Source organism: Capricornis sumatraensis, chromosome 8, assembly GCF_032405125.1.
Source record: "Capricornis sumatraensis isolate serow.1 chromosome 8, serow.2, whole genome shotgun sequence".
In the NCBI taxonomy this organism is placed as follows: domain Eukaryota; kingdom Metazoa; phylum Chordata; class Mammalia; order Artiodactyla; family Bovidae; genus Capricornis; species Capricornis sumatraensis.
The window spans coordinates 107,247,530-107,273,957 of NC_091076.1; the positions used below are offsets into that span (position 1 = coordinate 107,247,530).

General features: G+C 53.9%; 1 protein-coding gene across 1 annotated transcript in view; it reads left to right on the top strand.

Moving 5' to 3' along the window:
- Positions 1 to 623: 623 nt before the first annotated feature.
- The window catches only part of SDK2 (sidekick cell adhesion molecule 2), a 161,183-nt gene continuing 135,378 nt past the window's right edge, over positions 624 to 26,428 (top strand). The window contains exons 1-5 of the mRNA XM_068977528.1: positions 624 to 724; positions 1,345 to 1,427; positions 2,631 to 2,718; positions 11,001 to 11,077; positions 11,122 to 11,281. Of these exons, the coding sequence (XP_068833629.1) occupies positions 624 to 724; positions 1,345 to 1,427; positions 2,631 to 2,718; positions 11,001 to 11,077; positions 11,122 to 11,281 (509 nt within the window). The remainder of the gene's footprint in view (positions 725 to 1,344; positions 1,428 to 2,630; positions 2,719 to 11,000; positions 11,078 to 11,121; positions 11,282 to 26,428) is intronic.

Below are 26,428 nucleotides of genomic sequence, written 5' to 3' on the forward strand. Positions count from 1 at the left end.
ATACCCTGAAATGATAATAGCACCGTTAGATAAAAGCATTCTAATCAATGGTATAAGTTTAATCTTTGAACCCTGCAGCTGAAATGTATGGCAGGGCTCCCTTCCCCTCTGTTAATTGCAGAATAAACCCATCGGAAATGAGAACCATCTTTTTTCCATGCAAGGCTGGGAGAGCTCCTGTGTTATTTACCTGTGTGGTTCCACGGGAGGCCCCCCGACTGTGAGATGGGTTTGCAGAGGTTACACCAAGTAATAATAGGCATAATAGGAGCTCGTGTGGGCTCTTCGTGCAGGTGCTGGCCGAACGCCTTACCCCTCTCCGTAGGCCATGGGGTAGGCACCGCTATTATCCCCTTTTTCCATTGTAGACTCTGAGATGCGGAAGGGTTACAGAGAGACATCCAGGGTCCCGTAGCTGGAAAGCAGTCAAGCCAGGGGGCTTCCCAAGTGCCTCAGTGGTAGAGAACCCACCTGCCAATGCCGAAGACACGTGTTTGATCCCTGGGTTGGGAAGATTCCCCTGGAGGAGAAAATGGCAACCTGCTCCAGAATTCTTGCCTGGAGAATTCCATGGACAGAGGAACCTAGTGGGCTTCAATCCATGGGGTCGCAAAGAGTCCGACATGACTGAGGGACTGAACAACGACAAGCTGAGCCAGGACTCAGATCCAAGTAACCCCATGCCAGGGGCCCGGCTTGTAACCCACTGTCCAGAACTTGCAGAGTGGGAAGAACATAGAAGAATATCAGCTCTCGAGAGGGAGGTGGCCTGGCCAAGTTCAACCGCAAGTTCCCGTGTCTGGTTTTGTTTTTTTTTTTTTTTTCATGGCTCTGGGGCCTCCTGAAGGTCAGACTCACCGCCCAGCTCTGGGGCCCGGGAGGTGAAGGGGCCCATCCGCAATCTTCCCGTGGAAGACACTAGCCTGGGCGTCACCACGCGTGCAGCCCCTGTCTGTGTCTTACCTGCTGTAAGGGATGTAAGCCCAGACGTCTGGGGGCCCTGGCGCTGAACATCAGGAAGAAAGTTACGAAGCCCATCTCTTTGAGCCCTGAAGAGGGAGCAGGCAGGAGGGAGACTCTCTGGCTGATGTACAGTGGGCCGGCCAGCTGGGGAGATGGAGGCGGGGTGCTTGGGACACACAAACCCCCTGCTTTCCCCAGGCTGGGCCCCTCCGCCCTGCTCACCATTCCCCAGGGCCGTGTCGAGGCTCAGCTGCCCTGGCTACCCTGGTGGCTGGGCCCCTCCTTAATCAGATTAGATGTGTATTCAAACAAATTGATGATCCGTTCCATTAGATGCTTTTTGAACACGCTTTTCTGAGCGAGAAATCCATTCGGCTGCAGCTGTGGAGACCGAGGTGTAATTGACTGCCGCGCCTTCCCAGGCCCCCAACGTCAGGAGGTGCCCGGTTTCCTGAAGGTCACCGGTGAGGATTAGATTAAGGAGGGCGAGGGCCTTCTTTCCTGGCTAATGAAGCACTTGGCATGCAGGCAGCACTGGGCTGAGCTGGGCCAGGCATCTGCTAGGAGACAGGAAAGGGGCATAAATTAGCATCTCATTTGTGGGTGAAGCAGGGAGGGGAAGGGGAGCTGGAGGGGAGAGACCAAGGGGCTGGGGGGGCAGGAGCAGGCAGGCGCGTCAGGCACGGGGTGTGAGAAGAGCAGCTGGGGAGCCTGGCATCCCCTGTCTGCCTGCTAGCATCTGCCTGCTGCCTGTGTACCCCGAACATTTCTAGGGGGCGGGGCTCAAACAGACTTCTGCATGGCGCCCTTCAGGGGCCCCAGCTCCCTGCTCCTGAGCCCCGACCCTGGCAGCTCCCAGGCTCAGCACGTCCCTGACCTGGGTTTCAGAGGAAAAGGCATCGCAGGCGTGGTGCAGAAGCTCCAGCTGCTCCTACCCCAGTCCCAAACCTTTGCTCAGGGCCTAACAAGCCATCCCGAAGCCAGACTTGGCTCTTGAGCCAGTTTGAAGGGAGCTGAATTCTAAAAGCTCAGACTTGGGACATTCAGGAGACAATGGGCTCTGTAAGGGGGTGCGACCAAGTCAGGGGGAAATAGGTGGGACGGTGATATTACCCCTGGACCCCATTTCCCCATCTCCTCCTCCTCCTGTGATCACCCCCAGGGGCCTGAAGAGCAAGAAGGGGCATCCATAGGGGTCAAGCACTGTGTTCTGAACTTGACATACGTTGGCTCACTTAGTTCTCCCAGGAGCCTCTGGGGCAGAGGTTAGAATCTCTTGCATGAACAGACCAGTAAGGCTGGGGAGGTTACTGTGCTCAAGGTCACACTTTACTTGGCGAAAAAAGGGCATTTAAACTCAGTTTCTTGTCTTCCACTGGGACCTTCAAGCCAGCCCCCTGGGAAGGGGTGCGCCTGGGGGCTTGGGTGGCAAGCAGAGCTGTGAGATGGGGACCCCAGGTCTGCCTTTCCTTTCCAAGAAGCCCCCAGGACACCAGCCCTGCCTCATTTTACTTGACCCCTCCCACCCACATCTGTTCATCTTCTGGACCCTTTGAAGTCTTATCCCCAGGCTTCCCTGCCTGCACCACACTAGCCAAGCCCACCATAACGCTCACCCCTAGGTGGACTGCTCTTCCCTGGGCGATCGTGGCCTATTATCCTTCCAGGATCCTCTGGACCCATGCCTGGCCAGCCCATCTGGTTCACCCTCACCCCCAATGTAGGCCTGAGCCACGACATTGAAAGCAAGCCAGTGTAGCCCCTGCTTGTGACTTCCAATCCCTCCGAGAGGCCACCATCCCTCACGTAGCCCCTGTGAGGCCACAGGTCGGGGTGTGAAGAGTGGGACAGCTCATAGGGAGGCCCCATGTCGCCTACAGAAAGATCCCAAACTGTGAAGCCTGCCAGATCTGGGTTTACGTCTATGTGGCTAGGTCGTATGACCGAGTGTTCCTGAGTTTCATCTGTAAAATGGGAACAAAGGTAGCACTGGCTTGAGAAGTCCCTGTGACCCTTAACTGAAGCGATGGACTCCTTCACGTGTGGGGAGTTCGCGCGATCGTGTGAAATCAAGGCAGCAGGAATAGAAGTGTGGGGAGAGGAGGGTGGAGAGGGGCCCGCTGGGGGCCGCCGCCGCCTCTGACCTGCGCTCCAGCCAGATCCAGGGCGGGGACCAGTTAGGAGGCCACGAAGGTCAATCCAGGACAAAGGTCAATCCAGGGCCACGGAGGTCAGTCTAGCCTAGTGCAGAGGCTAGGAGGTGGTGAGGTGAGAAGTTTGCAGGAATCCCAACCTGCACCCTGTCCCCAGCTTTCCAGAGAAGTCGAGATGGCTGAGTAGCAGAGGCTGTGGGGTCTTTCAGAGCTGGGGAGGGCGTGGTCCAGGCTTGGTGCCCCATGAAGCGGGCTCTGGAGGGCACACAGACATCTTTTGGCCAGTCAGCAGCATTAGTGGCCAGTGGAGGTCCTCACCCTGGCTGGCATTCCCAGCTGGCGGGGGTCTGGCTCCAGGCAAGGTGGGCTTCCCAGGGCTGAGCTGGCTGGGAGGTCAGATCCCAGGAGACATGAGGGTAGGCTCCAGAGAAATATGGCCTTATTGTGCTAGGGGCTGAAGGGAGGGGAGAGGTTAAAGCTGCGATAAGCATCTGTGTGGGACCATTCCGCCTGGCGCTGGCAGTGGAAGAATGACGGTGGGGGTGTTTAGTGGGAATTCGGAGGAGCAGGCGGCCAGGGGCCCCTGTCTGGGGAACTAGGCGGAAGCCCAGGACTGAGGCCGCTTGCTTGCCTCTCTTGGTGGCTCTTCCTTGAGAGGAAGCTTAGGCTCTGGTGATCAGGGACCCCCCTCCCCGCCCCAAGCCGTTCCACACCCTTGAGCCCCGGGCACACGGAAGACCCGCCCTCTCCTGCATGGCCAGCTGGGCTGCCCGTGACCGCGCACCCTCTCCACTCACAAACGTGTTTGCATCTATGTGCATACATCTGATTATGAATGAATGAAAAGTGAAAGTCGCTCAGTCGTATCTGACTCTTTGTGACACCATGGACTATACATTCTGTGGAATTCTCCAGGCCAGAATAGTGGAGTGGGTAGCCCTTCCCTTCTCCAGGGGATCTTCCCAACCCAGGGATCAAACCGAGGTCTCCCGCATTGCAGGCAGATTCTTTACCAGCTGATTATAAATAAATAATCCATACCTATAGGGCACAGTGGGGCTTCCCTGGTAGCTCAGTGGTAAAGAACCTGCCTGCCGGGAAAGAGAGACTCGGGGATGTGAGGGTGATCTGGTTGCAACATCCGTCACCCCCATTGATCACCGGGGTGACTCAGCTGACCTGGCTGGCTAGGCCCGTGTCCCCTGCCTCACCGCCCTACATGCGTCCCTCCTGAAGCCGCACACTTGGTCAAAGAGGACAGCCATCCCCGACAGAGGAGGACGCATCTTTGGTCAAGCATACGAGTAGCTGTGCTCTCTGTTAGAATCTCTAAGCCTGCTCTAGAAAAAGAGACGCAGCAAGGTTCTATCCCCGGGTCAGGAAGATCCCCTGGAGGAGGAAATGGCAACCCACCCTAGTATTCTTGCCTGGGAAGTCCCATGGACAGAGGAGCCTGGAGGGCTACAGTCCATGGGGTCGCAAAGAGTTGGACATGACTTAGCGACTAAACAGCAACAGCTTAAAACACTTTCTAAAAGTTACGAAAAGACACAGAATAAAAGTGTGGGCCCCTCCCTCCCAGCCCCAGTCCCCCAGTTCTCCTCCCTAAAGCGTCACTAAGCCCAGTGTCTTACGTGACCCTCTAGAAGAAGCCTGTGCCTGTACAAGCAAATCTATTTTTATCCTTGAAGAAAAAAAGTGTGCCCAAGTGATAGCCAATTACACACCCCATTCTACACCTTGCTGTTTTTACTTAACAGTAGGTCTCAGGATTTGTTCCAGAGCCTTTCGGTGCAGAGAATTCTACTGTTTGGAGGTGCAATCATTTCTTTAACCAGCGCCCTCTTGACAGACATTCAGGTCATTTCCAAGCTTTCGCTGTTACAAAAATACAGTGTCCCTGGCAAAGCTGTCACTTGCGCGTGTGTGTGTGTGTGTGTGTGAAGGAGAAATTCCTTAAAGAGTTGGTGGATGGAGGGGTGCATTTTTAGTTTTGATGGAATTGCCAAGCTGTGTGCATGAGGCCTGGATCTCCGCAGGCTGGCCAGCCCCAGGGTTTTATCGTGTTTTCAAATCTTGGCCAAAGTGATAGGGAAAAAAAACATCCTATTGAGTTTGCCTTGCCTTTCTCTTATCGCAAAGTTCAGCATCTTTGTGTTTCCAAGTTATTTGTAATTCTTCTCTGTGAACGGTTCATATCCTTTGCCCATTTTTCTGTTGGTTTGTTCATCTTTTTCTTATTGATTTATGAGAATATTTTTTATATCAGGAAAATGAGCTCTTTGTCCATGATAGAAGTTGCAAATATTTTCCCCCAGTTTGTCATTTGTTGCTTTTTGTTTATGGGTATTTTTTTTTTCTATCCATGCAAGATTTTTATAGAGTTGAAGGTATCAATCTGTTTTTATGACTTTCTGGAGTTTGCCTAGTACTTAGAAAGTACTTGGCAAATTCTTTGCTTTGCTGAGATTGTGTATTTTTAAGCCCCTGTGATTTTTCCTAGTTCTTTTAGAATTTCATTTGTTTTTGTTTAAAACATTGATCCATCTTGCATTTATTCTGTGGTAAAGTGTGAGGAGTAGATTCAGCTTGATTTTTTTCCCTCAAATGGCATCCTGGTTGCTCCAAGACCATTTGTTGAATAATTGATCTATTCCCCACTGACCTGAAATTCTACTTTAACCCTCTCTTAAATATCCCGTATATACTGGGGTGTATTTCTAGACTCTGGTTCATCGCTTCATCAGTCCATTTGAAAAAGAACACACTGCTTTAGTGACTGCAGCTTTATGATATAGTTCGGTATGTGTGCTAATCTCTTCCGCTTGCCGTTCTTTTTCAGAATTTCCTTGTCTATTCTTTTGTGGTTTTCTTCAGTGTGAATTTTTGAATCATTTTGTCTAGCTTAAGAAATCTTCCATGTGTACATTTTCAAAGTGAGGAAGAGTTGACGAGAATGACATCTGTGGAACGTTGATTCTGTCGACCCTTCTCCACTCTCCATTATCCCTTCCCCACTGAGAATGTGGCTAGCAGGGCTGTCGTGTACAGTAGTCCAAGTTGTGTACTGCACAATCCCAGAACTAAGGTTAAGAGGCTACTGGCCCCTGCTAAGAGTGTATGAGCTCTCCCCGCCCAGGGGATCTGCCCCCCTGCCTATATGATCAAGAGTAGTAATAACTGCCTCTCCCATAGCACACACCAGTCACTTGCCTTTCCTAAGCACTTTATGTTTTTTAATTAAAGCCTCACAACAAACATATCCCCAGTTTACAGCTAAGGACACTGAAATGCAGAAAGTCAAAGTCATTTGCCCAAGGTCAATGATCTGTGTTACCCACCTGTGCAGCCACGATGCAGAAATCTTTTCCTGCACATAAGTGCATGCGCGCGCGCGCACACACACACACACACACACAGATACACATGCAATCAGAGAGTCATCCAGACACACACATGAACACACAGACGCACACACGTGAATACATACATACATACAAAGATGCATACAGACGCATGCTCAAAGACATACAGAGACACACACACACACTCAGATACACAGATACACATGCAATCAGAGAGTCATCCAGACACACACGTGAACACACAGACACACACACGTGAACACACACACATGAACACATACATACAAAGATGCATACAGACGCATGCTCAAAGACATACAGACACACACACACACTCAGACACACAGATATACATGCATCAGTCATGGGAACACACACACATGGGAACACACAGACACGTGAATACACAGACACACATGTGAACACATACATACATACATACAAAGATGCATACAGACACATGCTCAAAGACATACAGAGATACACACACACACACACACACACACACACACACACACACGCTGTTCCCACCAGCATCCTTTTCCCATCAGTCTTTCCTGCCACAGCTCACACACTCCCAGCCCCCCTGCCTTGGGGCAGGGCCGGCCCATCTAGGAAAACAGGCTGGCAGGACTCACTGCCACGCCTGCTCTCAGCTCTGCATGGGCCTCCCTCCCAAATCCCTGTATCCCGACGTGAGTCCCGACATGAGGGCCCTTTCATCTTTGGGAAAAGGAGGTGTGGCCGCATCTCAGGGTCTTGGGGCAGGGAGCCTTGGCCTCAGCCAGGAGGCCTTGTTAGGATCGCTTGGAATGAGGGAAGACGCTCTGATCTGGGTACCCAGCAGGTTCTCAGGAAAGGCTAATGCCCCACCTCCCCTCTTCCCTCAAGTCATTATCTCCAGCAGCCTCTGGAATCAGCCCATCCAAGCAGAAGCCATTTGGCTCCAGACTGGCGCCCCTAGGAGAGCCTGAGGAATGCATTGGCGACTGCGGATGTGGGGGGCACATGACCCACAAGCCGGGTGGCAGAGGCCTGGGGTGTGGGTGCCGGGTGCGTGTGCCCGTGTGCGTGTGCAAACATACCCGCCGCCCACCCCCCCTCCCCCACCGACTCCTCTGGCTCTGAGTCAGCCCACCTCCAAGGGATCTGATCTTTGGGGGCTGGGAGCGTTATTGTTTTAAAACAAACGAGGGATGACAGGAGCTAACAGAGGGTTTTTAAGAACGCGATTCAAAGGGCTCTTGAAAGCTGCTGGAGAATATGAATGCGCCTTTGAAGTGCGAATGTGCCCATTTGTTAAACTGAGAGGAGCCGGCTGCCTCCGAGGGTGGGGGATCGTTTTTCTTGGCAAATGAGGGCCTGCCTGCCTCTCTGCCCTTCGGCAGCTCCAGAGATGCATGAGGACCCCAGAAATGGGGGACCAGGGGTGGCAGACAGCCCCTCAGGACACACTCTAGGAGAGGCGCCGCCTCGGCGTCTTTAAGGCAGCGTGCTCACATGCCCGTTGTTACGCGTGATGGGCAGACGTGCCAGTGAGCAGCATCAGCTCCGGGCTGGGAACACCGGCGCCCGGGGAGAGAGGCCGAGGGCAGGGTGGTCCAGGGTGCGCCCCTTGCACGTCTGCACCTGCCCTCCAGCCGCCATCGGACCACCCCCGGCCTGCCCTCCAGTGGCCCCCACAGGGAGGGTCTGTAGCAGGGTTGGGGTTCCAGGAAGACTCCCCACAGTCTCTAGTGAAGATGGAGAGACCTTGGGGTTGGGTGGGAATCTCTGCAGCCAGCTGGTGGACCTGGGCCCCAAGCCGACATTCGGCTTGTCCTGAGTTATCCGTCTGTGCATAAGCTCAGACTGAGGCTTTGTCACAAATGCGTAAACTTATCTGAAACCCAAGGATGCCCAACCCTGGTTAAATCTGAGGGTGAGAGGATAGAGCGGAAATCCAGGCCACCAAGCCCCACTGATCCTCCAAAGATTCCACCTGGGATGCAGGAGGGGCCCTGCTTCCCCAGCCCCTGCACACACCCCGACCCGGCCTGCCAGGCCGCAGCTGGGTTCACTCCCTTCCGCCCTTGAGTCGCTGCCTCCCGACCCCAGACAAGTGCCCCTTTCTCTTCTCTGGCTGGTCCCATATCTGAGGCCTGAAGAATAATGCCTTGTGTTTTTCACTGTCTGGGCTCCTAGTGGGTCGTTAACTCTCAGACCAAAGTCTGTCTGGGGCATCAGCCAGTGCTGAGGGTGATGGAACCTCCTTCCCTGGCAGGAACACCAGTTCTCTGATGTTGGAAAAGAAATGAACGTTTGCAGAACATTTACTCTGGGCCAGGCACAGACCTAGAATTTTCACAATTGTTGTCTCATTTAACAATGGGCTTCCCTGGTGGCTCAGGCAGCGAAGAATCTGCCTGCAATGCAATGCTCAATCCTGGGTCAGGAAGATCCCCTGAAGAAGGGCATGGCAACCCACTCCAGTATTCTTGCCTGGAGAATTCCACAGACAGAGGAGTCTGGTGGGCTACAGTCCATGGAGTCGCCAGGAGCTGGACACGACTGAGTGACTAACACTATCTCATTTAACTCTTAAGATATCGCAGTGGCTGTTTCTCTTGCTGTGTCTCCTGATGGAGAAACTGAGACTCAGAGAGGTGAATGCGTGTCCACAGCCAGGCAACTGAGCACAGACAGGGTGTGGTGCCGGGACCCCTCTCCCACAAGGCTTGGAGGTCGGGTGCCCAGTGCCGGATTTGCCAGCAGCTTTCTGGCTTTGCGCACTGCCCACCCTTCAGGCAGGGTGATGGGTGGAAAGTGCTTGGATTTGGGTCTGGCAAGCTCAGAGGGTAAAGTGTCTGCCTCCAATGTGGGAGACCCAGGTTCAATCCCTGGGTCGGGAAGATCTCCTGGAGAAGGAAACAGCTCCCCACTCCAGTATTCTTGCCTGGAAAATCCCATGGACCAAGGACCCTGGTGGGCTACAGTCCATGGGGTGGCAAAGAGTCGGACACGCCTAAGCGACTTCTCTTTCACTTTTCACTTTCAGGCCTGGACCTGACTCGCCCTGGTTGCAGCTCAGGGCTGCGGGGTCCCCGGGCCGTACCCCTGAGAGCAGGTGATCAGAGCCCCCGCACAGAGTGTGCTCGCTGGATGAGCTGGTGCACAGTGCTTCCTGGAGCTCGCTTCCCCCATCTCTCAGACGCAAAGGCGTCGAGTCCGCGTGTGGGTGCCTTAAACCCATCTTCCTCTCCATTTCACCCTCATGGCCAAGTGCAGGGTTGAGTGCTCAGCCTGCAGGGCTGGCTGCTTGCCTTCCAGCTGTGTGACCCCGGGCGGGTTTCCAACCCCTCTCTGAAAGGTGGATTTGGATCCTGTCTGGCTGTGAGCTAGATCCGTGAGAGGATGTTAAAGCCCCTGGAACAACCCAGAACCTAGTAGTGCTTTGGCCCCTGTGTTGTTTCCAGCGCAGGCCCCTCCCCCAGCCCAGCCCCTCCCCTCAAACACCGGGCTGCTCAAGGGTGGGCGTGGAGGCCCTCTCCCCCTTGCTGCGTCTCCCAGTTCTTTGGTCAACCCCTTCGTCTACTTCACTTCTGCCCCTTTTCCAACTGGCCGGAAGACAGAAAGCCTCTGTTTCCACCCAAAGCTTTTGGTCTAAGTGATCCCCTGAAGCCTGGGGTCCTGCGTGCACTGTCTGTGTCAAGGGGAGCTGTGGGGGGCTCGTGCTTGGCTGGGCTGAGTCGGGTCAAAGGGATAGGAAAGAGATTAGAGCAAGGGCTGTACCCCACGCCCACAGCCCAGGCAGTGGCATTTCTTCTGTCCCCACAGCCAACCTGGTGTCAGTGACGAGGTCAAGCCAGGCTGGCCGACAACCTCGGGTGGAAGATCAAGCAGCCTGGCGATGGAGGGGGGGTGGCCGCTAGAGGGACCCCGCCCCTGGCGCCTGGAAGGGTTTCCTGTAGCCTTGGGAAGCAGGACTCAGGCCGCCCATCACCTGCCACTCCTGCCGACCAAGAGGTCCTATCCCTGTTTCCTTTGAGATATTTATCTTATTACTTTTTAGAATTAATTTTTGTTGGAGTTCAGTTGATTTACAATGTTGTGTTAGCTTCTGCTTTGCAGCAACGTGAATCAGTTATACGTTTACAGGTGTGCACCCTTTCTGAGCTTCTGTTCCCGTGTGAGTCATCACAGCGCTGAGCAGCGTTCCCTGCGCTGCACAGTCAGGCCTTAGTAGTACCGTGTGTCAGCTCCAGCCTCCCGGTTTATCCACGCCCGCTTTTCCCCCTTTCCCATGTGACGTTTATTTTCCCTTTGGCTCAAGTGCAGAAGTGCTCCCCCCACCCTTCCTCCCTCTCTGGAAGGAGAAACCAGAAGCAAAGCATGTCGGATGGATGGGGATCCTGAGGGGGGAGAGACCATGAGTCCTGGAGCCAAGGGGTGGGCCCAGGGGCTTCTGGGAGGAGGCAGGCGGGGAGAACTCGCTCTGCATACTAGCCCTGACCTGAGTTCCGGCCCTTCCTGGGCACAGGACCTTCGCCCGTTCCCCGCTGCGCCTGCCCGGTCTGCCTCCCAGAGGCCGGGCTCCAGGTGAGCGGCTGCAGGCAGGTGAGAAGTGGTAACCGGCGCCTCGGTGTCTCTGTTCCCCGCAGATGACGTGCCCCCCTATTTCAAGACGGAGCCGGCGCGGACGCAGGTGCATCTGGAGGGCAACCGCCTCGTGCTCACGTGCATGGCCGAGGGCAGCTGGCCGCTGGAGTTCAAGTGGCTGCACAACAATCGGGAGCTGACCAGGTTCTCCCTGGAGTACAGGCAAGCGCGCCGCCCCGTCCCTCCCGCTGCCAGGGTCCTGCCGTGTCCTGCAGTGGTACCTGAAGGGGGAGCGGGCTGGGATGGCAGTTCAGGGACGCTCTGGGCCAGGGCTACAGGGGGGCTGGGAAGGCGGAAGTTGCAGGAGGTTGGGCGGGGGGGAGTCAAGGCACCCTTGCCCTGGGGTGAGAAGAATCTGCCGGCTAAGGCAGCAGAGGATGGCTGGAGGGTGGGCTGGGGGCGCCGCCCCGATAGGGTGGTCCAGGCAGCCTTGGACGGGGCAGAGGAGCTCAGTGCCAGCGTGAGCTGTGACCAGATCCCCACCTGCTCCCTACTAAGAAGATGCTGCTGTCTCAGGGGAGCTGTTGGAGGGGCCTGAGTCCAACAGAGAGCTGTGGCATGTGACTACCCGGGATCCATAAGTGATGGATAGATTCTGTTCGGGAGGGAAATTCAGGGGGAACACGGAAGTGGGGCCCCCTGGGCGTTTGGACTCATCTCCGCTTCCTGCTATGGCCCTGCATGGTGCTGTGGGCTGGCCGGGCCCGCTTCCCCAGGACACGGCAAGTGGGGAGAAAGGGGAGCATAGAGAGAGAGAGAGGCTCGGGTCTCAGTGAGGGCAGGTGGAAGAGTGAGCACGAGGCAGCCACCCCCGAAGCCGGACGGCCTCCAGCCTCTCTCCTGGCTCTCCCCCATTCCTCCTCCTGTCCCCCCATCCCGCCCGGTTTGATTGGCTCCCGACCCTGTGCCTGGTAGTTAATCCCGAGGCCTGATGTGCATAATTGGTTTTGTTGGGGAAACAAGATTGTCTTGCCCTGGGGACGTTGACACAGATCACGGATAGGAAGGCAAATGAGAGGAGGGGGGTTTAATTGCTTGAGGATCTGTCCTTCCTAGGAGACCGTCCTTTTCTTCATGAAGCCAGGAAGCCAGCATTTGGGGTGACCCTGGTGCCCAGGTTCCCTCTACCCCAACACTGGTCTGGATGGGCTCGGTGGTGATGCCGAAAACTCGGCCGCTGTACACAGGTGCCAGTTTGAATTTCAGAGACAGAGTTTTGAGTGAGGTAGAAAAGAATAGCGTTATTGTTTTGCCAGGCAAATGGGGACATCAGTTCAGCTCAGTTCAGTCGCTCAGTTGTGTCCAATTCTTTGCGACCCCATGAATCGCAGCACGCCAGGCCTCCCTGTCCATCACCAACTCCCAGAGTTCACTCAGACTCACGTCCATCCAGTAATGCCATCCAGCCATCTCATCCTCTGTTGTCCCCTTCTCCTCCTGCCCCCAATCCCTCCCAGCATCCGAGTCTTTTCCAATGAGTCAACTCTTCACCTGAGGTGGCCAAAGTACTGGAGCTTCAGCTTTAGCATCATTCCTTCCAAAGAAATCCCAGGGTTGATCTCCTTCAGAATGGACTAGTTGGATCTCCTTGCAGTCCAAGGGACTCTCAAGAGTCTTCTCCAACACCATAGTTCAAACGCATCAATTCTTCAGCACTCAGCCTTCTTCACAGTCCAACTCTCACATCCATACATGACTACTGGAAAAACCATAGCCTTGACTAGATGGACCTTAGTCAGCAAAGTAATGTCTCTGCTTTTGAATATACTATCTAGGTTGATCATAACTTTTCTTCCAAGGAGTAAGCGTCTTTTAATTTCATGGCTGCAGTCACCATCTGCAGTGATTTTGGAGCCCCAAAAAATAAAGTCTGACACTGTTTCCACTGTTTCCCCATCGATTTCCCATGAAGTGATGGGACCGGATGCCATGATCTTCTTTTTCTGAATGTTGAGCTTTAAGCCAACTTTTTCATTCTCCTCTTTCACTTTCCTCAAGAGGCTTTTTAGTTCCTCTTCACTTTCTGCCATAAGGGTGGTGTCATCTGCATATCTGAGGTTATTGATATTTCTCCCGGCAATCTTGATTCCAGCTTGTGTTTCTTCCAGTCCAGTGTTTTTCATGATGTACTCTGCATATAAGTTAAATAAGCAGGATGACAATATACGGCCTTGATGCACTCCTTTTCCTATTTGGAACCAGTCTGTTGTTCCATGTCCAGTTCTAACTGTTGCTTCCTGACCTGCATACAGATTTCTCAAGAGGTAGGTCAGGTGGTCTGGTATTCCCATCTCTTTCAGAATTTTCCACAATTTATTGTGATCCACACAGTCAAAGGCTTTGGCGTAGTCAATAAAGCAGAAATAGATGTATTCCTGGAACTCTCTTGCTTTTTCCATGATCCAGCAGATGTTGGCAATTTGATCTCTGGTTCCTCTGCCTTTTCTAAAACCAGCTTGAACATCAGGAAGTTCACAGTTCACATATTGCTGAAGCCTGGCTTGGAGAATTTTGAACATTACTAGCATGTGAGATGAGTGCAATCGTGCGGTAGTTTGAGCATTCTTTGGCATTGCCTTTCTTTGGGATTGGAATGAAAACTGAGCTCTTCCAGTCCTGTGGCCACTGCTGAGTTTTCCAAATTTGCTGGCCTATTGAGTGCAGCACTTTCACAGCATCATCTTTTAGGATTTGAAATAGCTCAGCTGCAATGCCATCACCTCCACTAGCTTTGTTCTTAGTGATGCTTTCCAAGGCCCACTTGACTTCACATTCCAGGATGCCTGGCTGTAGATGAGTGATCACACCACTGTGATTATCTGGGTCATGAAGATCTTTTTTGTACAGTTCTTCTGTGTATTCTTGCCACCTCTTCTTAATATCTTCTGCTTCTGTTAGGTCCATACCATTTCTGTCCTTTATCGAGCCCATCTTTGCATGAAATGTTACCTTGGTATCTCTAATTTTCTTGAAGAGATCTCTAGTCTTTCCCATTCTGTTCTTTTCCTCTATTTCTTTGCATTGATCGCTGAGGAAAGCTTCCTTATCTCTTCTTGCTATTCTTTGGAACTCTGCATTCAGATGCTTATATCTTTCCTTTTCTCCTTTGCTTTTCGCTTCTCTTCTTTTCACAGCTATTTATAAGGCCTCCCCAGACAGCCATGTTGCTTTTTTGCGTTTCCTTTCCATGGGGATGGTCTTGATCCCTGTCTCCTGTACAATGTCACGAACCTCATTCCATAGTTCATCAGGGGACATAGCAGGCTCAAAAACTGTGTGTCCCAACCCAGGAGGATTTGGGGAGTTCTATAGCAGTGGTTCGATCCCTGGGTCGGGAAGATGCCCTGGAGAAGGAAATGGTAACCCACTCCAGTATTCTTACCTGGAGAATCCCATGGACAGTGAAGCCTGGTAGGCTACAGTCCACGGGGTCGAAAAAAGTCGGACACGACTGAGCTTCACTTACTCACTTACTCACTTACTTATAGCAGTGGTTCAAGGGTGGGGTTGCTGATCAGATTAGGGTGTGCACTTCCTTAATCTGGCTTTAGGTGGTCTCCTGATGAGTTTCTGTGGTTCTTGAGCTTATCAAGCTGTGACCTTCCCTCTGAAATGAAGAATGCTTCATTAAATACTTCATCTTCCTTTTATTGGGACTTTTCCGTCTGTAAGTGGGCTTTCCAGGTAGCTCAGTGGTAAAGAATCCACCTGCAATGCCGGAGACCTGGGTTCGATCCCTGGGTTGGGAAGATCCCCTGGAGAAGGATATAGCAACCCACTCCAGTATTCTTGCCTGGACTTTGTGTGTGTTTGTCATTCAGTCGAGTCCGACTATTTGGACTGTTTGACCCCATGGACTGTAGCCCTCCAGGCTCCTCTGTCCATGGAATTCTCCAGGCAAGAATACTGGAGTGGGTTTTCATTCCCTTCTCCAGGGGATCTTCCTGATCCAGGGATCAAACCCAGGCCTCCTGCATTGCAGGCAGGTTCTTTACCATCTGAGCCACAGGGGAGGCCAACACTACCGCTTTAATTCTGTAAAGAGTTCAAAGATGTTGTTCTGTGCCTCCCTTGAGGTGGAGCCAGGACCCCACCCCAAGCGTCCACTGTTGCTTCTTGGCCACGCCTCCCTTGTCTCTGCAACCCCTCCCTTCCCTGATTAGCAACTCTGGACCTCAGGGAAGGTCATGGAGGCTGAAGGCTGTTTCCTGCACAGAAGAAAACAGTCACATAAGAAGACTTTGGTGCCCAGGAGCCCCACAGGCTCCTGCTGGGTTTCAGTGGGAGTGGCCACTTTGGCAAACGAGAGAGCAGGAGGGGCCAGGGCGGGAGGACCACCCTCCCCTCTGTGGGTGGTGAGAGACCTGGGCCTGGATGAAGGAGGCCCTCCAGGTCTGGCCACTCTGGGCTTTGGTTCTCCAGAGAGCCACAAAGAGACCAGAGGGGCCTCCCTGAGCGGTCCCTGGGATGGTTTTCAGTCGGAGTCCCAGAACCATTCCTAAAAGCTCTGTGGCACCCTGGGCAGTTTTAACAGTTTCCATGATGAGCCCCTGGAGCCTCTTGGATGGCGGACGTGCTTGAGTGGGCACCCCCAGAGCACGCCGATGGCATACCACACTCTCAGTGGTGTCTTTGCCCTGGATTTCCGCTGGCAGGGAGCTGGAGGCAGGACCCAGGAGGAGGAGAGTTGATTCCTTATCTGGTTCTTCTGGTGCCTGAAACTGTGAGAACACGAGGGTGGGTGTTACACAGAAGCACATCCTGGCTCTTCAGGTTCAGATTCGCCCAGTGATGGAATGAGCTTTCTTTGGACCCCGTCAGCCCCCTGACCCTGGAAGCATCCAGTCATTGTCAGGGTACAGGTGTTGTTGATGATGGTAATGATGATAATAATCACTGGCAACCAAAAAAGAATTTATTTCATGGCTGATGTTATGATAGGCTCTCTGAGAGTATCTCCTTTAATCCTGTCAGCAGTCCTATGGGTAGGTTCCATTGTTTCTCCCCCATTCTACAGATGAGCAAACTGAGGCTTAAACAGTCCACGCAAGGTCAAGTTACTGAGTTGGGCTTCAGATATAAGTCAGATGACCACAGGGCTTGAATTCTTTACCACCACCCACACTGCCTCTTATTGAAGAAAGATTGTTGCCATCGCCTCCTCCATGTATATATATCCTAAGCATCTTTCTGCTAACCGTACCCTGCAAGTTCTAGAGAACAAAGATGCATTTCAGAGCTTGGCTGGATGGGAGTTATTCAGGGGGACATAAATGAACTTCCATTCGAGGAGCTCAGTCTCTTGCCTCCTCACCCCTAGGAAGGCTTTTTATGCCCAGGACAGCCTTCTTTTCTGCCTTTGTCCAAACTGTCCTATCTCCTCCGCTTAGAATATTGTCCCTTTCAGAACCTTCTTGTTGTTTCCTCCAGGGTCCCAGCTCTTTGGGAAAGCCTTTCTGGATAGAATACCTGTGTACTCTCAGTAAATCTCTCAAACACACATACGTGCGCACGCGCACACACACACATACATCCCCTCATTTCTGCCTCTCTCTGCCCTTCGTTTCTGTCTCTAATACATCTCCACATACTTTGCCTTCTAATTACTTACGTAAGACCATGCAAGTAAACCGCAGAATGAAGGAAGAGCTTCAGGTGCCTTGGCAGTTCCAGGAGTCTCAGGACTTATTAATAGAACCAAGAACTAGATACTGTCAGGGCCTCTGGGCTCAGGGCTGCTCAGCTGTGCCTGCCTCTGGATTTAGACTTTATTCTCACGCAGTGAGACGTTGAGAAGTCCAAGAATCCTAGGCTTACAGCCACATGATCTCAGAATAGAAGGAACTTCCCTGTAGGAGGAGATCCATGTAGAAAGATCCAGGGAAGGATTCTTATTGGTCCAGCCTGGATCTGCCCCTACCAATCCCCGTGGGGCAACAGCACGGAGAGCTGTGATTGGCCAGGTCGTGTCACGTGTGTGCTCCCAGTCCCAGGACTTTGCACAGCAGCTCCACCCACTAGAGCCCAGCGGTGGAAGTGGAAATGAGAACTCTGAGCAGAAGAAAGGAAAAGGGTGTTGGGCAGACAGACAGAAGTTCCCCCACCAGTCCCTTCACCGCCTCTGCCCCTGGGGAGGGCAGGGTGCTTTTTCCTTCCTTCCTTCTTTGCTTTTTAATTTTGCAAATTTCCAAATATTGGAAAAACTATGATGGTACCATCAACACTTGCACACCTTTTTACCATTCATTAGGTGTTAATATTTTGTATCATTTGCACTCTCTCTTGCTCTGTGTACACATATATGCATTCATGAATTATTTAAGAATTAGTTGGGACTTCCCAGGTAGCCTAGTGCCTAAGGCTCCATGGTCCCAATGCAGAGGACCCTGGTTCCGTCCCTGGTCAGGGAACTAGAGCCCACATGCACAATTAAGACCTGGTCCAGCCGAATACATAAGAATAAATAATTTTTAAAAAAAGAAATTAGTTGCCGATATTATGTCAGTTCACCCCTAAGTAAAATTTCCCAAGAAGAAGGCGTTTTCCTACAGAACTACCACACAATTTTCACACTCAGGAAATTGCACATTGATATTAATACAATATTACTATCTGACACACAGTCCCTATTCAAATTTCTCCATGGGTCCCAATTATACCTGTGTGGACATTTTTATTATTGTTATTTAATACAGGATCTAATCAAGGACCACGCACTGGGTTTAGTTGTTATGACTCTTTAGACTCCACAACTATTCCTCATTTTTCTTTCCTGTCTTTCCCAGCGTTGACAGTTTTGAGAGTTCAGCCAGTTTTGCAAAATGTCCTCCAGTGTGGATTTGTCCAGTTATATCCTCATAATTACGTTCATCTTTTTGGCAGGGATATTCTCCAGATGTCCTCCTTTTCAACACTTCACACTTACACGCACCTGATGTCAGTTTGTCCCATTATCGGCGACGGTAGGTTTTTTCAACTGGTCAAGATGACACCCACAGATTTCTCCCTTGTCAGGGTATCGATGTAATTTCTCCCTTTCGGATGATAACTGGAGACTGTGTGAATATTCTTCTCCCCAGGAATCTCCCAGCCAGTGGTTTGACATCCATTGATGAGTCTCACCTGAATCAATTATTACCAAGATAGTTGTGATTAGCACCTTTTCCGTCCTTTCTTGTATTAGTTAGCATTATTTCATGAAAGAGACCTTTCCTTTCTCACCCCCTTTAAAATAGTGTAACACCTATATGTACTCATGGATAATTTTTCATCTGTGTTTTAATCCATTCCCATCATTATTCATTTGGACATTCATAATAACCCAGAGTTGGCCAGTGGGGCTTCTTCAACCCGGCTCTGGAGTCCTTTTGACCTGCCCCCATTGGATTTCTAGCACTTTCTTGCTTTTTGGCTCAACTGAAGATTCTGATTTCCCCTTGGGAATAAATGCGTACTAAAAACCCCGTCAAGTAAGAGATCAGTCAGCTTCTCACCATGATTCTCTGACCACTGCTTTCTGCTGAGGCCTTCCTGTCTCTTGCAAACCCCAGGTTTTGAGTTGGGTGATAATATCCAGTTTTCAGGCAGAAAGATGGCTGAATTTACTCAGCAAGTTGAGAGAAAATAAAACTGGGAGCGACGTTGTAAATTTAACTGTTTCCCATTCCGTGTTCAAAGGAAGGAGTTAGCATGCACAGCCAGTCTCCAAGGATCTTTATTCTCAGTGGGCTCTGTCCCAGAATGAGCCAGGGATGTGTGGAGTGTGTGTGTGTGTGGAGAGAGAGAGAGAGAGAGAGCCACACGGAGGAAAGCCTCGGCCTCTTCCTGAGCGCCAGGGACTCTGCAAGGTTTGTGGGTCTAAATCCACCCTTGGGGGCGGAATGGAAATAACCTGGACTTTGGGGTTAGGCCCACCTGAATACTTTCATGCTTTTCCCGTGACTAGCTCTGTGACTTTGGACAGGAATGCTTAGCCACCCTGAGTTCGTTTCTCACTTTGGAACTGGGCACAGTCATGCCTACTCTAGAGGGTTATAGTGGGGACTCGGTGAGAGTCTCTGGGGCAGATGCAGTTAAGGTGCAACAGACATGAAATAATGGTAGCTGGTAGGTTACAGCGGGTGTCGTCTTAATAGAATAAGGAGACAAAGAGCAAACCCACCAGAAATGTCATGTGCAGGTGAGTGTGTCTCCAAAGGAAATGGCAGCCCACGCCAGCACTCTTGTCTGGAAAATCCCTTGGACAGAGAGGCCTAGTGGGCTACAGTCCATGGGGTCTGACACGACTTAACAACTAAACAACAGCCGCTAAGGCGTCGTGGTGCTCTGCGTACATGTGATTCCTTAGGTCTCATACATGTGTTTAGTGGTTGCTGCTGCCGCTGCTGCTAAGTCACTTCAGTCGTGTCCGACTCTGCGCGACCCCATAGACGGCAGCCCACCAGGCTCCGCCGTCCCTGGGATTCTCCAGGCAAGAACACTGGAGTGGGTTGCCATTTCCTTCTCCAATGCATGAAAGTGAAGTCGCTCAGTCGTGTCTGACTCTTAGCGACCCCATGGACTGCAGCCTACCAGGCTCCTCCGTCCATGGGGTTTTCCAGGCAAGAGTACTGGAGTGGGGTTCCATTGCCTTCTCCGGTTTAGTGGTTATGAGCTATGAGCACGCAAAGCATAGATGTGTTTGTGTGATGTCCTGGCTCTGTGGGGTGGTAGCTCACATAAAGGCCAGGCCCTCTGCATTGCCCTGGAGCCTGCTGTGCCAGTTTGCTCTCGCATCCCTCGCACCCTTCCCTCCCGTGGGGCGTCGGGGGCATCTCTCCAGGTTGAATCAGGTCAGGCTCCATTGGTGTCTGTGTCACCGGCCAGGGCTGCGTGGATGGGGACTCTCCCACCAGCTGAAGACACGGCAGGTGAGGCAGTGGCCATGGGGAGGGTGGAGGATAGACCTTAACCTCCCGTCCTCGTGACCACGTCCTGGCAGAGCCGTCAACTGCATTATTTGTCCCGCCCAGTAGTGCCTCCTCCTGTAAGTATTCTCACATCTAAATAGGCAAGACTTTCCTGATGGTCCAGCGGTTAAGAATCTTCCTGCCAATGCAGGGGCCACCAGTTCAATCCCCGGTCTGGGACAATCCCTCATACCATGGGGCAGTGAAGCCTGTGCACTGCAGCTGGGCCCGAGCACCCTAGAGCCCATTCTCCACAACAAGAGAAGCCGCAGAGGGCCTCCAGACTGCCCTCCGCAACCGGAGAGCAGCCTCCGCTCAATGCAACTAGAGCAAGCCTGCACACAGGCACAAGGACCCAAGGCAGCCAAAAAAATAAAGTAAAAATAAAAATTTTAAATCACATAGGAAAAACAAATCAGCAAGGCAGACCACACACACACACACACACACACACACACGTGGATTCCCACGCATAGTCAGGCACACGAATCCAAAGAAGAGCTACTGTTTATTCAGGCTCACTCACTTTCAAGAACTTAATATACATCATTTCACAGCGACACTGGGAGGTGTTCTTACCCTCCTTCTGCGGAAGCTCGCAGAAGTTCCGGAACGTGGCTGGGCTCGTCCAGGAAGCAAGTGGCCGATCCAGGAGGCCTGCCACCTGAGTGTTTTGCCCTTTCTGCACCGACGCACACAGGTCCCTGATGGGGCACTCGTCACTGTGTGTTGTTCTTCTGGCCCCAGAAGCGAGAAGCAGGGGGCCCCTCAGACCCTCTGGGGTGCAAGGGTGAAGGCGTGAGACCAGTTGAGGCTGGGCCCTGCTGGGTGTGGGGGTGGGGGCAGGGAGGCTCAGGTGAGCCAGGCCTGGCATCTGGCTGGCCCCCGCTGGGTCCTCAGGCCCACCGCCAGCCCAACATCCTTTGGGGGGGCATGGCATTGGGGAGCCACCCGGCTCGGGGGTGGGGAGAAGGCAGAGACCCCCACGAGCGACAGCCCTGCTGTGGCCACAGAGTAGGGGACTCCTGCAGAGCGGCCGCTGCTTTTGAAACCCTTCAGAGGAGAGGGTGAAAGGGAGCCCTCGGGGCCAGCTGCAGTGACCCTGTCCCCTCCCCCGGCCTCCCCGTAGACACGAGCGCAGGCAGCAGAGGCCAGGGAGGCAGAGGCTGGTGGGCTTCCCAGAGGGCACACGCCACGCGGGGGCCAGGAACCGAGCCAGGCTCTTCCCAGCAGCGATTCTGGGAGGTTGGTGCCATTATTATTATCTCTGCCCGAAGTTAGGAATCACCGTTCGGAGAGGCCCAGCAACTTGCCCACAGTCACACAGCCAGACCTGGAGAGCCAGGTTTCACCCAGGATCTCTGGGACCCTGAGCCTGTGCCCTGGCTCTGAGCTCTCTCACCCTGCTTGCCCTCCCCCAGGGCAGAGGCACTGCCAAGGCACAGCCCCAGCTAGCCTAAATCACCACGGAGGAACCAGTCATGGCTGATACGTGGAGCAGAGCGTGGACCCAGCCCTGCTCCAAGTGCTTCTCACACATCCACTCTTTTTTTTCATTGTTTTCTAATTTGGCTGCACCAAGTCTTAGTAGCGGGATCTCCAGTCATTTCAGCAAACGGAATCTTCTAGTTTGCAGCGTGCCTGCGTGCTAAGATACTTCAGTCATGTCCAACTCTTTGCGACCCTATGGGCTGTAGCCTGCCAGGCTCCTCTGTCCACAGGATTCTCTAGGAAACAATAGTGGAGTGAGTTGCTGTGTCCTCCTCCAGGGGATCTTCCCAACCCAGAGATCGAACTCACGTCTCTTAGGTTTTCTGCGTTGACAGACGAGTTCTTTATCACCGGTGCCCCCGGGGAAGCCCAGGTGCAGCCTGTGAGATCTTTCAGTTGAGGCATGTGACCTCGTAGTTACGAATATGGGTTCTAGTTCCCCCACCAGGGATCGAACCTGGGCCGCCTACATTGGGAGCGCAGAATCTTAGCCTCTGGACCACCAGGGACGTCCCTAACTCTTGATGACGAACACTCCAGACGGCCATCCACCCCTGCTTTGTTCCTCACCTCGGTTCTCGTTCTCAGTCCTTGCACATGCCAGCTCCTAAGGGAAGCCATCTCCGTACATGAGGGACACATCTTCCTGGTTCAGCTCCCCGCCCAAAGCTCAAAGTCACAGGACTAAGGCGAGCCTGATGAAGGAACATCAGGAGATGCTCATTGGTTCACCCGGTGGAGAATTAGGACCTTCTGTCCACCTGGCCCAGAGCTCGGCGAGGAGGATCAGCCCCAAGGCAATGCCAGCTCCCTCCCCACCCCACCCCAGCTCCCACTCCCTTCCTGCTGATCTTTGGAAATGTTGATTCCAGCCCAGGAGCCAGTGTGTGCTTGGTGTCTGGACTGCCTCTCTCCCCACCGTCCTCTTTCTGCCCCAGCCTCATTCCCACCCTCCTGGGAAGTCTGGACCCCTTCTTCCTCAACAAAACCAGGCCCTGTCTGCGTGTTACCAGCCTTTTTGGAGATTTACTCCAGTTCGACCGTGAGTTTGGACATCTTGTCTGAACGTTGAAGGCTGCTGGTGAGAAAGCTGAAGTGCAGGAATTAGTTATGATGGGCATAAATTGAATTTTAATAGAGATGTACGTGGCATGGAGCCAGTGTACTCAGGCAGAGGGAAGGTAGTAATTAAAAGTTAACGAGTTTAGAAATGTCAGAATCCTTCGGGAGGGATGGGGGAGGCAGGCCAGGAGGAGGACGAGACCCCCCAGCCAACCGGGCTGTCCGGCCCCTGGCCCCGAGGCCACTCTTCCCACCCCTGAGGATCCTGATTGGGAGGGAGGCTGCTGGGAGGTACCCAGCTCACCCCAGCTGTGCATCCGGGGGGGGGCCTAGCAATGGGGTGGGAGCCGAGTGTGAGGGGCCCTCCGCGGATGGCAGTAAGGAGAGTAGGTTTTCTCGACCTGGGCGTTCTTAATGTTTGCGGGGGTCGGGGAGGGGGGGCGGTCATTCTTTGTTGTGAGGGGCTGCCCTGTGTTGTAGGGCGTGGACCTACTTCATGCTGGGAGCCGCCTCCCCCAAATGTGACAACCGAAAAGTTCTCCAGATCTTGCCAAAGGTACCCTGGTGCGGGCTACCTACCCACCCCGCCTTTGAGAACGAGAGCAGCAGAGCTGGGCACCGGTGCATGCAGACTCCCCGCTGGAGCCGGGCTCGGGGGCCTGGCATGGGAGGGGGAGGGCGGAGAGGGCTCGTCCCCCTCCGGCCCCTCTTGCGGGGAGTCTCTCCCGCCCCAAGCTGTCTGTACTTCCTGTGGCACAGAGTTGCTTTCATCAACGCTGCGTTTGGTCCTTGGAGTGGGATGAGCAAGGCAGGTGTGACATCCATTGCCCAGACCCAGGCAGAGCCTCTGAGTCCCTGGGATGCCTGGCCGGAGCTCATCCGCCCCGTGACCGGGAGGCGCTGGCTCCACAGGTGTTGGTACTGTCTGTGCCCTGGTCTCCACTGGGCAGTCTTGCTTTTTAAAGCCGTGGTGGAGGTTGAGGCCATTGGTGGGAGGGGTCTCTGTTATCCATAGCATCCCTGATCTGATCCCCACAGGGGCCCAAGAACGCCTCCTGACACCGTCCTGAGGCCCCGAAAGCCTGGCCCATCCCACACCCTGAGGTGGAGTCCTCCCCATGCTTGAGGACAGGTCCTTCCTGGGCCCCAGGAGACCGGCCACGGCCACGGCCTCGGGGTCTGCTGGTGAGTGACGGGAGAAGCCGGGAGAGGGGCAGGCAGGAGGCAGAGAGACCCCGCAGGGCCAGGGCCAGGGGTGGGCAGTGAGGGGCACGGCTGGCTCCCCCGCCTCAGGGTGCCATTGCAATAATTATGCCAATTAAGATGAGTAAGTTCAAAATGTGAGGGGAAAGAGAGAGGGGGGAAAAAAGGAAGCGAGAGTCTCTAAAACACTGGCTGTCTCGGTTTCCATAGCAACCAGTTTCCTCACTCTCTCACTAATGGGTCCTGGCTTGGAGAGGGGGGTGGGCCCCCCACTGCCGAGGAAGCTGGGGATGGATGGTAGGTGTTGCCTAGCTGGACTCGAGCTTGGGGCGGAGGGGTCCTGGGGACACGTGCCTGGGGCGGGGGGAGAACCACGACTGCAGGATGGCTCCCTGGCCGCGGGGCCAAGCCTGCACCTAAGTCTCGGAACACCGTGAGAGGTGCGGGCAACTTGCCCCGGAGATGCCAGAGTTAGAGTCGAAGCCCAGGCTCCCCCAGCCTCCATTCAGCACCGCTCTGATTTCACCAGGACAAGTTCGGGAGAAGGCGGACTCCCCGATCCAGTTAGATCGGGGGCTTTTCCTTTGGCAGGTTGAGCATCTCAGGATATAGGGAGGGCAGCTTGTGCTGGGGGTGAGGGTTGTGGCCAGGCCCCGGGTCACAGGCTCTGTCCGCTCCTTTCTCTCCCCTTGGGTACCCACTGAGTCCTCATGTGTCCCCGTGGTTCAGCGTGTGGCTCCAAGGCATCACAGTCCTGAGAACCCTTGGGGGCAGGCAGGAAGACCACCTCCCTGAGGCCGTGGGTTTCCCCTGAGGGGGCAGGCAGGGAGGGGCCACTCCAGTGTCCTCAGCTCACTGACACTTGTGCGGCTGGCGCAGCTCTGGGGGGGCCCATCCACAGGCCACGCGTGGGCACCAGGTGTGACCCGATACCCGGGTACATGCGTGAGCCCTCCTTAGTGCATTTAATGCTCCCTGGGGGCCAGAGGAGGCTGTTATCAGGCTTCCCACTTTACAGATGGAGAATCTGAGAGCCGGGGGTAAAGGGACACATCCAGGGTCTTGCTGCAAATCAGGGGCGGAGTGAAGGACGTGGACCCACTGGCAGCCCCGCTGCCCAGAACAGCCTAGAACACACGGGTGTGCACACAGGAGCCACACCCTCTCTCCCTGCTCCTCTCCTACTTTCTGACCCGGGCAGCCCTGGGGGCAGGTGGCCTCGTCCACCCAGACTCTCCAGAGTGCAGACCGATCGCCCAGAGGAAGCATCCACTGCTTTATTAAAGGCTCCCGGGGAAAGCTCCTCTCGGTCGAACCAAGGCTGTTTATTTCTACCACTAGGAAGCTTAACATGAAAATTAGGGCGGGCTTGATCATCCATCACCTGAAATTGATGGATTTGGATTTGGCCCGAATCCCTGGTAACCAGTGCAGGAGAATGGGCATCGGGCAGCGGTCACGTGGTGCCCGAGGTCCTCCGGGAGGGACGGGAAGGGAGGTCCCAGCAGAGGCACGTATGTTTTTCATCGGGGCTGTTTCGGTGCATGGAAATGAGATGCTCATTCCTCCTCCCCACACAGCTGGGCTGGAGACCCCAGGCTGCCCTGAGAGCCTCCCTCTTGACTCCCGCCTCCCCAGATCTTCCCAGGGGTGCCCCCTCCCGCCTTGGCTCTCAGCCAGGACACAGAAACTAATTAGATCTTGCCTCAGTTCTGTGCTCAGGCAGGCAAATGGGCTAGACAGATGCCTGGGGAGTTGGTAATGACCCCTGCTTCCTGGGGGCTGCCTTGGTGCCTGACTCCCCGTCTCCCCACCCGTACCCCTCAGAGACCCATGAGACCTGTTCATGAGATTTCTCAGTGTGGGAGGATTCAAGTGGTCCCTCCCCTGGGTCTTCATTCTCCCAAAAGGAGTCTCTGCTGTGACCCACTTTCTGCTTTCTGACTGAGGGGGTGCCGGGGGAGTTTGTGATTTTGAACTTGCCATCCTGCCAAGGAAGAGACCGGCTCCCAGCTGGCTGCCCAAGTGCTCTGGGACCTCCCTGGTGGTCAGGTGGTGAAGAATCTGCCTTGCAATTCAGGGGACGTGGGTTCCATCCCTGGCTGGGGAACTGAGATCCCACATGTCCGGAGCCCCTGCACCACAGCTGCAGAGTCGCGTGCCTCACCAAAGACCCTGCATGCTGCCACGAAGACCCAACACAGCCCAGTGAATAAGCAAATTTATTTTTTTAAAGCCTGCCTCCTAGGGGAGGGCTTGGAGGAGGGGTGGGGTTGAAAGCAGGGTTTACGGCTCCAACCGGCAGCCCTTGGGGGCTGGAAAATGCCCGAGAGTTCCCCGGCTCAGTGTGAGCTGGCAGCAGGTGGGAGCTTCCTGCCTGCAGAACAAGAAGCAGCAACCAAGAAAGACAGCCTCCCCAAAAGAGGTCGGGCGCAGTCCCTGGCGGTCAGCCGGCAGCTGGCCTCGTCCAGAAGCTCAGCCGCTGCAGCTGCTCCTTGGCCTTTGACCCCTGGGGAACAGAGCGAGGACCCCGCCCCCAGGTGCACACCCGGCCTGGCTGCGGCCACAGCTCCTGGTCAGTTGCCTCCAAACCTTAGTCACCCAA